At 35.9% G+C, this 14,831-nt stretch overlaps 1 protein-coding gene across 1 annotated transcript; it reads right to left on the bottom strand.

The window, feature by feature from the left end:
* Window positions 1-806: 806 nt before the first annotated feature.
* Window positions 807-13,666, bottom strand: LOC113694478 (uncharacterized). Its single transcript, XM_027213292.2, has 16 exons — window positions 13,312-13,666; window positions 12,841-12,939; window positions 12,638-12,729; window positions 11,306-11,406; window positions 10,124-10,214; window positions 8,515-8,573; window positions 8,218-8,338; window positions 7,274-7,342; window positions 6,177-6,229; window positions 5,952-6,060; window positions 4,943-5,113; window positions 4,682-4,840; window positions 4,353-4,445; window positions 2,539-2,721; window positions 1,788-1,990; window positions 807-1,519 (listed from the first exon to the last, which is right to left on the bottom strand). The coding sequence occupies exons 1-16, from the start codon at window positions 13,445-13,447 to the stop codon at window positions 1,162-1,164; spliced, it is 2,097 nt and encodes a 698-aa protein (XP_027069093.1). The 5' UTR covers window positions 13,448-13,666; the 3' UTR covers window positions 807-1,161.
* Between the last annotated feature and the right edge of the window lie 1,165 nt (window positions 13,667-14,831).

Here is a 14,831-nt window from a genome sequence, read left to right as displayed (position 1 = left end):
ATCTCCAACCCAGGTACTTATAAATAATGTACGCTATTTATGTTAGTCAATCTAAACCTCCAATCGCATGTGCATTAGTTTATTAATTCCACGGCTTGTATTTCAATTTGGATCACGAATTCAACTGGCATTCTGTGTCTTACTGCTATGGCCTCTGAAGCCGAAAAGCTAGCTCAATTTTCAACCGCTGAGCTATACTATTTGCAAACAGAGGTAATTATCAATTTTTTTTTATACAGCACTTGTTTCGCTCTCTTTTTTTCAGCAACTTATGTTCCTTTCTTACTTTATTCACACCAGAACATAAATACAGCTCAACATCTCCAGACAATTCTGCACGGAAAAATCCTTATATGCTACGTCAAGCCCTCTGCTTCAAAGTTTAGAATAATAAGACGCTCAGCTTATGAAATAATCACTTACTACACTATGAATGAAGTTCACAACATTGACAACCTCAACATCAATAATCTCAACATTAATGACTGAAGAGCTACTTATTCTGTTTTTTAAATCACGCCTTTTCCAATCAACAATCTACGCTCATTACTTGTAATATTTTTTTACTTATATCTTAAATATACTGTTCATTACAATTTTTAATTTTGTCAATTTCTACTTTCCAATTTCTTATTACTTTACTCAGCAACACTGAGCATGATAATCTTTGAAGTCCACACCGCGCGTAAACCTTCCATAGAAACTCTATTTCAACTTTGCACAAGAATTCGCTGAGCTCCTTACCTCCACTATTCTCCCTCTGCACCAGTTTAATTTTACCCAAAATTGATGCTTAGATCAAGTAGTAAAGAGAGGCGAATGATCTCATGCATTTGATCTAACGTATCAAGGTTTAAGTCACCAGAAAAGCATCAGACCTATTGAACCAAAAATGAATTCCTCTTCCGAGGAATTGAACTATAAAAGGTGGACATAAAGAGCCGCCTTCTCCACTAAGTACCCTCCTAATACGCCTTCAAAATAGATGATTGAAGGATGTGTGCCCCTGAAAACTGCAAAACTTCGTCGTGAGCAACAGAGCAGCAAAATTTGCTCTTCTAGTCGTTAACTTTGTCAATGCTGTACCCCTCCAGTGTGCTTGAGCAAAAGGGCCGACAAGAAGTATACAGTATACACACGGTTACATAATTAAACTTCAGTTCACCTGCGACCCCTTCCTCTGCCTCTTCCACGACTTCCTCCGCCTCTTCCACGACTTCCTCCCCTCCCACGGCCTCGAAAACTTGATCTATCTGGTTTCAGTTTCAAAGATTGGACTCCTCTCCTCTTCTGAGGCAGTCTCTCCTCGTCCTCATCATATTCTTTGTACTTTGCTTTGCTTCTGGAAATAAAGGATATTTCACGGGACCCTCCTGCTCCCACCTTAACACCACTAGCATCTCTTGATATATTTGCCATAGCTGCAGCCCTTTCTCCTAATGAAAGAGAGTCCTCCTTTGCTAGTGATCTGCTATTTGAGAAGGCTTCTGCGTGTCGCTCATCCTTCACCTCGTACAACCTGAGTATTCACATAAAGGGATAAGAATTAAACAGAAAGAGTCGCCCATTTCATGTATTATCAGGCAACTACGTCCATGAGTTATCCAAGCCAAATCAGCCTAGTTACTACATCTCTAATTATGAAGACTGATGTCTAGTCTAGCATAAGTATTTCCATATCAAAGTATTCATGTACGATATAGTGCAGAATTGGATACATAACCAAGAAAGAGATGCATTTTTCTTCACTGATGAAAGTATGGACAAAAAATAAACTCAAGACTCACCTAGGACCTCGTGATTTCTTTCTGCCACCAGCATCCTCATTGTCAGAAGATTGGCTGGCTGCCGATACATCTGAATCATCTGCATCAAGGTCTTCATCTTCCATTACAGGCTCAAAATGCTCCTCGACCAAAGATGGTTGCTTCGTGGATGCTATTGGGTGGAAAGCCAAATATTCTTGTGAAAACTCGTCAATCTCAAAGTCCTATAAGAATCAATAGACGACATTAATCAAAAGCAGGCAACATAGGAGCGGCCCTAATTACCAATTTAACTACAGGCAGCTAAACAATATAAAGAAATGCATGAAAGAGCAACAAAATCATACACGTCCATGGCATTCCTAAACTAAACTGACAATTACAAACTACCACTTATAAGCAAATAACTATCCCAACTATTAGAAATTATCTGAATAAACTAATAATTAAGATCCAATTAGATTTCCAGCATTACTCTTCATGTAGGTTTATTTAGTTACATAAAATATTTCCCAACAAACCATATAACAACCACCATGAAGGTTCTTATTGCTCCAATTTTTAGTATACAAATTCTGGGCGCTTCTTGAGCATCTCAAAGGAAAAAAAAGTAAACAATGGTTAGCACGACTTTCAAACAATTTCATGCAAGGTGCCATATTTCCCCTCCACAACATTCAAAGTTTAGTTTCAGAAGAGTGCATTGTCATGTGTGAGATACCTTTAGATTACTAAAGAGACATCAATCAAATAAAAAGAAGTGTAAAATTACCTTGTTTTCAAACATTGCGGCAAATCGGTCGTCCTTCATGACCTCACTGGTTAGTCCTTTCTTTTTCTTGGATGTTTTCTTAGTATCACCATTATCAATGTCTCTCCCTTCATTCTCAGCATCTTCATCTTCAAGAAGTCGAGCTGCAAGACCACGGTTAACTTTTGGCAACTTTCTCTTGATCTGCAGAAAGACGAACACACAAAGGTTAAGAAATACCAAATAACAAGTTTCTGACACTAGAGCATAAAATATCTCAAAGTCATACATTTCAAGAAGCAATGACACCACAACCCTTCAACACAAAAATGCATGGTGCTATAGTTTTACCAATCTTAGTACTATTCTATCAAGCAGCAAGTTTCAAGTAACAAGCAATTATAGTTTCACTCTTATGTTACAACAAAGTGCAAACGTTTGTACAAGCACAACAACATAGGTGAAAAGATCCGTGCATAGACATATTATGTGTAATTTAGGTCCTCCCTTATTGGCTACTAGGATAACTTCGAATTTGGTTAGTATAGCACTATTTTTTTTTTTTGGGTTGTTGTTGGGGGGGGGGGGGTGTCGGGAGCCTAAATTTGGAAGAAGTATGTCTAGGTGATCAAGGTGACTTGCCCTTTTATCATCTAATTTTACAGCGACTATATTTTAAACAATCAACCACTAGAAAAGGCATTCGTAACCAAATGAACTTGGGCAAGTACATCAACAAATATGACCTTTTTCTTCTTTCTTTAAGAAGGAAGAGTTATAGATAACATCAAGTAGCATAAGCATGTAAGCGTGATGTCTACAGATATGAGAGAATGTAGACCGGACAAATTGCTTGGGTATACAACTGAGATCAGCAAATAAATAAAATGAATATGGAATAATAATTAGATCAATCCGCTACATCACCATTCACCAATAACTGCCCAACATGTCAAAAGTCCCTTTACTTTTGAAAGAACATCAGATTTACCTATACTACATATAATTGAGAGTTCATATTTATTGAAAGGATACTGGGTATCAAAGTGATTTTTTCCCTTTGTTCTGTGCTATTATTTGACCCCCAGCAGAATGAAACCAGAAACAAAATGCCCGCAAGATATCAACTTCATGTATTTGTGAAAACAAGGAGTCCTATAAAATGCTATTCAAAGAAGGTAAACCACACATTGCACTTGATAGTTTCCTCATGTAGTCAGGTTATGAAGTTAACTACTATGCAAATGAATTCAAATATCTCTTCTATGTCATATATAGATTATTATTGATTACTCTCTAGAAACAATCAGCCTTCATCTATGGATGTTTTTTGTATCCAAAATAAGACAATTTTTCTTATATCTTGAAAGAATACCATGCAAATGCAAACTGACTATCATCCTGCAGATAGTGACGTCATTTAACCATACAGAAAACATTGAGGGGTGTTTTGGATAACAAAATCTGTTGATTCACCAATTTTCCTTGCATTTGTACCATGAGTTGGTACAGAAACAAAAATGTTTTTCTTAAATTATCACTCTAGTTCAGTGGTTAGCTAACCAAACATGGTCACACTCAAAATGCTATTGGTCTTAGCAGGCTGTATCAGCTCAAACACAAACCTGAAACAAACAATGGAATATACAAGGCTGGAAGATATCTTTAATCAGCCTTGATGTCTTAAACTTCGAATGGATTTAACTAGTCAATCTTACTAATCCATTATAACCAAATTTGGTCAAAACTACTATACCAAACATACTTTAGAGGTTTGCCAAAAGGAAACAAGATGAAAACGTAAATTAATCAACAAGTTCAGGCATGAAACTGACTGTAATTCTTGAGGCGCGTTCAGCTTCCAGCTTTTCTTTTTTCCGTCTCTCTATATAAGATTCATAAGCAAATGGATCTGCCAAAGCTTGTGCCTGCACAAGAAATATGAGCAACTATCATTATAATTCTTCAATTTCAGGTCTCTATACTGAAATCTTAAACCTGATTGAATGCAGAAAAACATGTCTACCTCATACTCCTCTAAATTGTTATTCATTTCTAAATAACAGTTTAGTTTAACTACTGCTTTAGAAGACTGCATGACCGATAAAATGTCCTATAGATTTGAAAAGGGCTATTGCATCAGTCCAGTTAAAAAAATATTTACCTTTTTATACAGCCGATAGTTAATGAAGTAACCATGCATGTATGCTCTTAGAAGATTGGTTCCAATCAAGTTTGTTAAATTCAACTTCGCAAGGTCTTCTTTGGTCAAAAATTTGAAATCATCATAAATAGTTGTTTGCGCATTCTCCTCCAGCTCCTCCTGTAAATAGATAGGAATATCATAAACTCATTCTTAAGTTGCCAAAAAGTGATTTTACAACCCATAATTTGAACATAGGTCATTGACATCACATAGTCATACCGTCAAGTTCTCAAGATAAGAGCACCATTTTGGAGCCGGTCCAAGGGCAGGTACGAAATAAGAAGGGATTTGGCTGTTGTCCAAAGCCAATAACATCAGCCCACTTCCACCAAACACACATAGGTCATTGATTTTCCCAGCCGTCGGTTCAATGCTGGTCATCCCTTCACCCTAAAAACACCAGATTTACTCAATTAGACAAAGTTATTGCCACACTTGAAATATTAAGTTGAGTTCAAAAGGCATATTTAACCAGACAGATTTCACATTTTGTCGCACAGTGAAGGTTTTGTGACAACACTAATACTACCATCAGTTCCTCCCAGCTCAAAGAAAAAGAAGAAGGCAGAGAACAAAGAATTGGAACCTCAAGGAGGGAGGGTTACAAGAAGACACAGCCTGAATTTCTGTGCCTACCTTATCTCCATTATTTTACTAACAAGATAATCACCTAATAGCTCACCAGAATCTCTTTCCTAGTGCTCAACAACTCAAGTGCTTAACAACTTACAACTTAAAGCTCCTTTGTGCAGTCTTTAAAATTCACTATATTTCCGATTAGTAGTTAAAACCATCAAGCAATAAAAGTTAGATCTTTCGGAGCTGAAGCTTGTATGAGTTGTTTTGCTGGTCCCAATCTGCTTCTCTGGTCATCTAAAATGTGAACTCTTTTTATTCGCCCTTATTTACCACATAAATCCAGGCTCAAAGGGCCTTCACAACCTCCAATCATAGAAAGCCACCAAGAAGATACCAATACAGTTGGCCTGTTCTCAGCCAGCACATTGGGTTTCCAGCAACCAAAACCCTCCCACAAAGATAGCAATTAATGCTAACATAAGTAACTTCACAATTCTCTTGAATTTGTCTTGAGCCCAGGAAGCATTCAAGTCCATATGACCTATTGAACCTTCTTACCAGCAAGCAACAATCTGAGGACAACCACATTTCTGCAACTTACAAATATCAAATTGCAACAAAAACATACTGAGATATGAGAATTCCTTACTGTCTCAGGGTCCCAGATCCTAACAATGTGTTTATCAGCGGTAATTAACTTCGGTTTATCTGAATTAAGAGTCTTATGCCACTTGATGCTCAGTATCGGGCTGCCATACCTATAAAAGATTGCCAGGTTCCACAAAATAATAGATGCCTTAGCATCAGACACATAAAATACGAACCAACCAGCAGTAATTTATATACCCAATAGCAGCTCAGAAAAGCAACTCACATGTGATCCTTTATTCGCACAGGATATGAAGAGCGTAAATCATAAATCAAAACCTGCCAATTAATATAATACATATCAACGCAGTGAACTTCACATATCAACAAAGAAAAATGTAACATAAAAGTTCATGTGTCAGAAGTGAATAATAAAAAATCAAACACCAAGAAGAAGCCTCCTATAAGGTTCTTTTATTAGACTAGAATCCCTGGTAAGTTCCTTAACAAGTGATTACACATCCATGTGCAAGCACATACATTACACTGCTCATATACCACGTAATGGTCATCACTCCCAGATAGCCCATCTACGTTATGTTGACTTTTAAGGAAAGCAAAAGCTCACGTTCCACAATATTTTTCCGAGATGAGGCATATAAACACTTAGAAAAACATACGCCTAAAGAAGATACCAAATCAGAGTTGATTCTGTATTCACCAGTGGTGGTCATTCAGCAAAAATCACTAGCTTACTTGGCAACCCTTTCAAATCAACCACAAATGACCATATTGATGATTAATCTCGAAATACTTGCTAAATGATGCATTAGATAACAGCTCATACACACCAAATTAGCAGTAATGTCAACTTTAATCTTTTTGAGAAGTATTACCACTTCAAAATGGCTCTCCAAAAATTTCACTGCAATATAACTTTATTATAACATCATAAGGTCAAATTAAGAAGGTTCTTTCACTATGCCATGAATTACAGTAGAATCCAAGGATACAGCCTTTTTTTCCTCCACTAAAATCTCAGTTTAAATGCTTAAAAAAATAATAAGGGACAGAAAGGCTAGCACTTTCCATTGAACACCAAATTTTCTGGCTTCAAAGGCATCTTTTATAAACCAATGTCCATAAGATACAAGTAAGAGCAATATTGTCGTAAAAGACAGATCCATTCAAATTTTAAATCACCCCACAATATATTTTTCAAAAAAAAAAAGGCAGATATTTCAGTTCTTTGATATCACATTTGGATCTAAGGGATAATTTAACAAGCACTTTAAATTTCAGAAAACATACAATCACTATAAAAAATGTATCATTAGTCATCGTCCAGAATGATTTACTGAAAAACACAAAGATGATGCATACCTTCCCAGCACTACTTCCAACACCCATGAGGTAACCTCCATCACAGTCAAATTGTATTGCAGTAACCTCCTATGATTCGATGAAAATAATAAAAGGAAACATAATCAGCAAAAAGTATTAATCAAGTGGATACACCATCAAAACCAAAAGCCTTTTTTCACCTCTATATTGAAGTCCAGAAGTATCAGAAAGTACAATCTATTATCCTATTTTGTTATTTGCAGCAAAGAAAAAATCCTCTAACACCACAAATAGAGCTGAACTATGTCAATGGTCAGAGGAACTAAAGATACACGAGATGGTGGTGAACGGCCTGAAAAGATTTGGATTCAATTGATTTATGTCTCTTGAAGCGCTCCAAATCAAATACCCAAGCTAAAAAAGAGCACCATCATCTACGAGGTACTCGTATCTCTAACCATACAATTATATTCGGATATACTTGCACATTAATTTTCCAAATCCTCCATTGATACTAGGAAGAAGGCATTTCCAGCTGAATGGACATGTAGCCATGATTTTAGTGTCCCCGCAATGGTGAGACAATAAGGCATAATAAATGATCAATGTCCAGTACAAGCAAAGACCAATTAGGAAATGACCGTGACATGTTCACGCGTGCAGGGCGCAAAACCAGTTTGAACTTCAGAACCACTATGCCCAGTATGTGTCCCCTATTCTGCTTTACACTCCATGCAAGAAACTATATTTCAAAATAGAAGGACACCAAAACCACAGCATTTGGTCTTCAGATATATGATAATCACTAATAAAGAACTTACAATGAAATGACTTATTGACCATTTCAAAATAAACTTTCTGAACAAGAAATACAGGAGTGGAGAAGTTACAGAGTTAATGAGCTAACTCACTCAATCAATGACAACAGCATATGCAAAGAGAATCTGATGGGAGTTGTCAATGATCTATCATAAAAGAGCTACCTGATCAATGTCACCAGCAGCTGCAACAGCATTTATCCTGCCAACTGAAGATCTAGCTCTAGTGTCGAAGCATTCTACAGCACCATCCTCTCCACCACAGGCAACCAATCCATGGACCATGCTGTTTTTCACATATAAAGAAGAAAAAAGAAGAGAACAATGAAATAAACAAGAAGCAAGGACAAAACCTTACATCATCTTTAGGCCTTCCTTTTACTTTGAATTATGAAAATAAAAATGAAAAGGAAGACAGCTTATTAACATAATTGAAGGAAAAAGAAATATGGTCTCACTAACCTTCGAGAGACAACATTTAGTGCTGGGGATTGTGTGTTAAGAGAGGACAAGAACCGGCCCTGTAAAGGGGAAAAATCTCTACTTAAGCATTTTGCTCCTTTTTTTCAATCAAAAAATTCAAGAAACAAAATTTGAAGACATCAATGATTACAACCAACAACTGATATATTAAGCATACACTACTCCGCATGATATATAAGCTAATATAACTGACCTTCGATCAGTTTGCCCAGAGAAATGAGATTAACAGAAAATATTAGGAGAGCACAGTTTGACAGCATTTGGAAGAGAATATAAAGTGTTTAAAATCACCAAATACCAGCCTCAACCTATGTCAAAACTCGAGACTTGACCCATGTCAGCTGATAGCAATACCAAATAGCAGAACGCCCACAATTGATACTCCCAAGTCTAAAACCTTAATTAACACGTGTTCATTTTACCACAGTGACTTTGTCAACCAAGTCCATCGTGGCAAATAAAAAATAAGCCAGTCACACATACATAATTATTGAGAAGGCAAAAAGTCTATCAAACAACATGAATGCAATTTCAGGAGACATCTCTAGGTGGTTCTTTGTGGTGATACATTCAGACTGCTAAATTCAAACCAGTTAAAAAATAATAATAATAATAATAAGAGCTTCCCAATGAATAGAAAATCTTCCCCTCTTTGAACCACTGTCAAGTAAATGAAGCACCACTAAGGGAGTTTATGGAAGAAATCCATTTACACCTCACTTCTCCCTCTGAAAAGGATAAGCCCATTTTCCTTGTTTCAAGATTCTATGAGTTCACAATTTTCAATGCCTCCTTCATGTATCCTGTTGAAATGAACTTTTGTCTCTACCTAAAGATTTGAAATCAAATTCCTGAGAGCAGAGGCGACTTCCCACAGAAAATCATGGTAAAATTTCATCACTAGAAAAGTAGACTCACGCTCTCATAAATCACCCATTGGCGCTCCTTGTAGTTCTCGATTTCTTTCTACATGCGAAAAAAATGCCCTTGACATTGTAGAAGCTTTTTCTCGGAGAATCGAAGAACTGAACAGCATTCTACTGTCAGAATTCAGGCATGTGTTGCAAAAACAAATTGCAGCAACAAGCAGTAGTACTACAGTACAAACACAACCACCAGGATCGAACCAGATGAATTTATAGTCACTTTAGAGTTAATGAATGAAGGTAAGTGATAGGACAAATGGGGAAGAAGAACACAGTAACTGCAAGATTTGATTTTTAGACTTCCAGCCTGGATCACTAATTTAATGAATACCAACAACCACTAGGTTGTGTGCAAACATCCTGGAACAAGGTGAATGTGGAGTACGGAAAGGAGGAGAAAGTGAAAATTAACAATAATATCTTAGTGTTTCTTTATCTCCTCATGCAGTGTTTCATGGGATTTGAAATTTTACAAGTTCAGTTGGAGTTTATCACAGCCTCTGCAAGACTGTCTTCTATTGCCTCAAAACAGCCAGCAAAGAAGAAAATAAAGTAAACAAAGCACTTGAAGAAAGATACTCCAAATAAGTTTTAGAAAAAGGCAAAAAAAAAAAAACCCATAGAAACAATGAGGGTACAAGCAAAAGAAATTTTTAAGAGACCTGTTCCAAATTTATTCTATATACATCCGGAGATGAAGCAGCACAGATCAAGTCACACGACCAGCAATCATATGCCATATCCCTTCCCATCCTGTTCATACAATAAGAAAAACCAAAACGTCAAGCAAATGTTAGAGGAGAAAAGAAAAATCTAGGAAAGTTGGGGAATCCGCGAGAGAAAACATAGGTTTCAGGCAACAGAAGAGAATACATGGACAATCAAGTGATGACGCCCATCAATCTTTTAGAAATGAATGGATCCATACTACTTCCCATCAGCACATATGCAAAAAGACTATTTGCTTATATCAAAATTAGACTTTGTACCAGACCATGTGATGATATTGATATGGGCTTATAACAATTATTACCAGAGACTCAGGGCTTTAATTATGCAACATGAATATAAGTTTGGTCAAAGTTGACTGCCTATAAGTTATGGACACAGCAAGGATCAACATGACTACAAATCTTGTTCACCAATGTCAATATGTTCCAGCCTTTCTTGTATGGGGTGACTCTACAGGTGACTTACAGTTCATGTAACTTCAGTTGCAACTAGGTTTGCTCATACTACAGTTTCCTCATTTTTAAATATTTTCATTCATTTAACCAAAAAGAACAAGTTTCACTAGGTGAAAACCATATTTACATAATTTTACAGGAAAAAACCATTACCAGCAAAACCTAGAGTAGGGCAGACAAGAAAATTTTGATAACCAATAGAGATCAGGAAAACCTGTACTCAGACAGCTTCAAGGGACATTCTTTAAATCTCTCATAGCACAGAATCGATACAAACAGGAGGAGTTCCTAATTTTTGGATGAAATATGACAAAGATCTGTACTTCCTAACTAATAAAGACATTTAAATCATTGCCTAAAAAAACAAAGACATTTATATCATCAAACTTTAGGCTCAACCTTTCATCTTACCTTCAAGATGAATATGTGCGCTTTATTGAACTAGCCTAGTGAATCAGAATCCTATTATATAACAGCAAACGCCAAACTTCCTAAGTAGAGCAAAACTAGACTTGTACATGCTTCAAATCCAAAGCATTCGAACGATTTTCCATCACTAAGTTAAGATGAAAGAGATAAAGGGGAGGAAATCTCACATGCAATATTCCTTAGAGATCACCAGCAAAGACATATTATGAAGATTGGTTAGTAAAATACCTTGGAATCCGCAAGGTGTAGTGACTTCCATACTTGGCATGTAGGCAAACAGAACGATCAGCACAGAGAAACGCAATCTTTGAATAGTCATCACTCAAGACCTAAAAGAGCAAGAAAACCCAAAATTCACAAAATGCTGTTTCAAGAAAACAGAGAGAGACATTTCAGACACTTTAGAAGAAATAGAAATATATTTCACTGGGATAGCCATCACCTCAGAATTCAATATAAAATCTATTTACAAACCTATACTAAAACTACAAAGCTTGCAGGAAAGGTATGTACAAATCAAACAAACTCCTACAAGACAAGATTTCTCAGCAAAGAATAAAGACAGGCCAATTGACTGAGGACAATATTATGGTATTCTCTCCTAACAGTGCTAATGGAAGACTGAAGAGAATCTAAGTCTGTTTTCAGGCTGTCAACAGGACCCCAGAAAAGTGACGAGAAAAAAAAGGCAAAAAGGGAAGACAATGATGGGAATTTGAGAGGGAATAATTCTCAATGGAAATGATTTGCTTATTAATCAAATCTCTATGGTAATATACTAGCTGCAAGAATAGTATAAGAAATAAAAACCGCCTATATTACTCAAGTCCACAACCCAACTTAGACAACGAAGACTCCAACTAAGATCATAAAAGAAAAAAAAAACAAATGTGGAATGAAGAAAAAAATTTCAGCAACATTCATATGCAAAAAGAGACACACCACATTTGACTCCTAAATTCAAATAAACAACTGCTAAGCTGACCAGCAGATTACTAAGAACCATTTAACAATTTTAGGACTCTTTGGATCACCATTAAAACATCCTTCTAGAGGTCATCATTTCTACCCCACCAGCACAGCTGTATCATAAATCAGTATGCCAGATTAAAAGTTTCTACACACTTATGCATGACACATAAGAGGATATTAATAATCTTGTTAGGGTCCAGTTTGGACAGTAAAGAAGTTCATACAAGGTAATAAATACTTCACTGAGATGACTTAATCTTTATCATGACAAAGCATATAACACTGAGGCCTTAGGACTTATCCTAAGTTCAAATCCCCCTTCCCCTTCCCGCTTGTTAAATCCCACTCTTCCCCTGCTAGAAAAATTAAAAAAGAAAAAAAAAAAGAATATAACACAAGAGTATATACTCACAAGTTGAAAAATGTGATGCATTAACACATTTCACAAAGAAACCACATCTACCATGCAAAAGAATTCTTGGGTTAGAGCAAGCATATAGTCTAGGAACTCACATCAGTAAATTAGCAGCAATACATTGCTAATCATATGCAGCATCCACAAGGAAGATTGCAAGATGAAGAAATTACCTCAAAGTTTACTATCTCTGACACCAAATGCCTTTCAAATTTCAAGGATAGCTCACGTAACTCGTACACTTTGACTTGTGGTGGGTATATTCCTAAAATTGAAGATAACATAAAAGCTTGATACTCACCCACATTTCATCTCAAAACATAAATCCAAAGCAGGAGCATGTATAATTTTATGATTCAAAACTACTAATATTCACCTGAAGCAATAAGGTATTCCCCATCTGATGTTGCCTTAATTCTACTTGTTGCAGTTTCAAACCTCAAATCCTGGATCAAATCCACTCTCTGCATATAATCTAAAACCTCGGCACAAACATAAATATTAAGTCAACATTGCAAAGCCACAAGCTTTCAAAAGCAAGCAAATCTGACAAAGAAAAGTGGTCGACAAAGTTGACGTTCATATTGCAATCAACTCATTAAAATGTACAACAATTCCGTCCCCCCCCCCGGGGGGAGCACCCTAAGGGCAGTTTTCTTCACAATCAAAACACTCTAAGAAGCTTAGGTGCAAATTACCCTAACATTAATCCAAAGTACTTATTAAGCTTCAAATCAGCTCAAAAATTAGTCACAAAAGGCAAGGGATTAACCAACAGGGGAAGCCAGAGAAAGAATTCTAACAATTGTTAAACAAAACGTAGAAAAGGGGGAGCTTTCCGGGTGACCTTTGTCTTTGCGGAGAGCTCGGAGCTTCTTGGGAGGAAGCCAGGTGGCCAATGACCGGTGTTGGCCGGTGACGGTGTACATCTTCACCCCATTTATCGACATCGATTTCAAGGTCCCGCCACCTTGATTCGCCATTTTTTTGGGAGAATACAGAATCAAATGAACAATAATAATGTGTGTGTGTGTGTGCGTGTTTTTTTTTTTTCCAGAGAGAGAGAGAGAGGGGAGGGTTTTGGAGTGGGTTTTACCGGTGGACGAAGTTGGCCGCCATTATTTTTTTTGAGTAAGCCGAGGAATGGGTCGGCGGGGAGTGTTTGAACCGACCCGTTATAGGCATAGGGCGATGTGCCGATATCCGGTCCTTATATTTTGGCAATTTTAACTAAAAACCTTTTTGTATAGTTGCAATTTGCAAACAATTATCCCACTATAGGTTTACAAAATACATAATTGTTTATCTGGATTTGTTTCTTTTATTTTAATATTTTTTTTTTGTAATAGTTATTTTGCCTCATAAAAAATGAAAAAAATCTTTTTTTCAAGAAAAGGATTAATCATTTTTACGCTCATAAACAGCATAAAAATTCCTTTATACCATATTCATGTCATTAGTTAAAAAAATTATTATTAAATAGAGCTTCACTTTTATATGTGCATCTCTTGAGTGACAAAAAGAGAAAGGTTTTTACTCATCGTGGAGGAATAATCACTCCAAAAAAAATCCAAAGATATCATTGTCACCCGTTGAAACTAATTAATGTAAGTTAATAGTGTAGAAGTTTTATATGAATTTTTCAAAAACAAGATAGAACATTAATTTTTTAATTTCCTATTAAATGATAAAAGTGATATTCCAAAAACGCTCGTTTTAAACTTTCAGGAGTATATTGATGATTTAATTATGAAATTTTAGAAGTTTTGGTTCAGAATTGATTAAATTAGTCCTAGTGCATCAGTTCAATTTTGTGATAACTACTAGGCCCAATTATGTAAATCTAAAAGCATCCACATAAATATATTCCTTAAATGTTTATTTACAAGATTATTAAATTAAAATGCAGATTAAATACAAAATCAAAAAACACCAAAAAAAAAGAGGCTACAAATGTTATATGCAGATGCGGCATGTAACATGTACTAATTTGAATCATAAGATTGAACGTTGTTATTCGTTTGGATTGGCTGTTTTTGGGGTTGTTTTTTAAAAACTATACTATTCATTTTTTGAAAAACAGCAAATGTTGTTTGGATTAGCTGTTTTTGAGAAACAGCTTGTTTTTCAAAAACAAGCTTGTTTGGATTATTTGTTTTTGAGAAACAGCTTGTTTTTTAAAAACAAGCTGGTTTGGATTAGCTATTTTTGAAAAACATCATTCAAATTGGTAATTAAAAAAATCAATAAATTTCATTCAACAAAATACTTTATCAGTACAACACTGGTATAATTAAAAGTAAACTTAATAGATAGAGATTTTGCATAAGTGTACATGCCATATACAATAGCCACCGTGGAACCATT

Source organism: Coffea arabica, chromosome 6e (genome assembly GCF_036785885.1).
Source record: "Coffea arabica cultivar ET-39 chromosome 6e, Coffea Arabica ET-39 HiFi, whole genome shotgun sequence".
NCBI classification, from domain to species: Eukaryota; Viridiplantae; Streptophyta; class Magnoliopsida; order Gentianales; family Rubiaceae; genus Coffea; species Coffea arabica.
This window is presented reverse-complemented; position numbering and strand designations above follow the sequence as displayed.

What these genes read in the sequence shown, in the direction of transcription:
- LOC113694478 (XM_027213292.2), bottom strand. Translation starts at nt 13,447, where the DNA reads ATGGCGAATCAAGGTGGCGGGACCTTGAAATCGATGTCGATAAATGGG. An exon ending in GGAATACCTTATTGCTTCAG is followed by an intron (nt 12,730 to 12,840) that starts GTGAATATTAGT and finishes CTTCAATTTTAG; the next exon opens with GAATATACCCACCACAAGTC. An exon ending in CCGCAATGTTTGAAAACAAG is followed by an intron (nt 1,991 to 2,538) that starts GTAATTTTACAC and finishes TGATTCTTATAG; the next exon opens with GACTTTGAGATTGACGAGTT.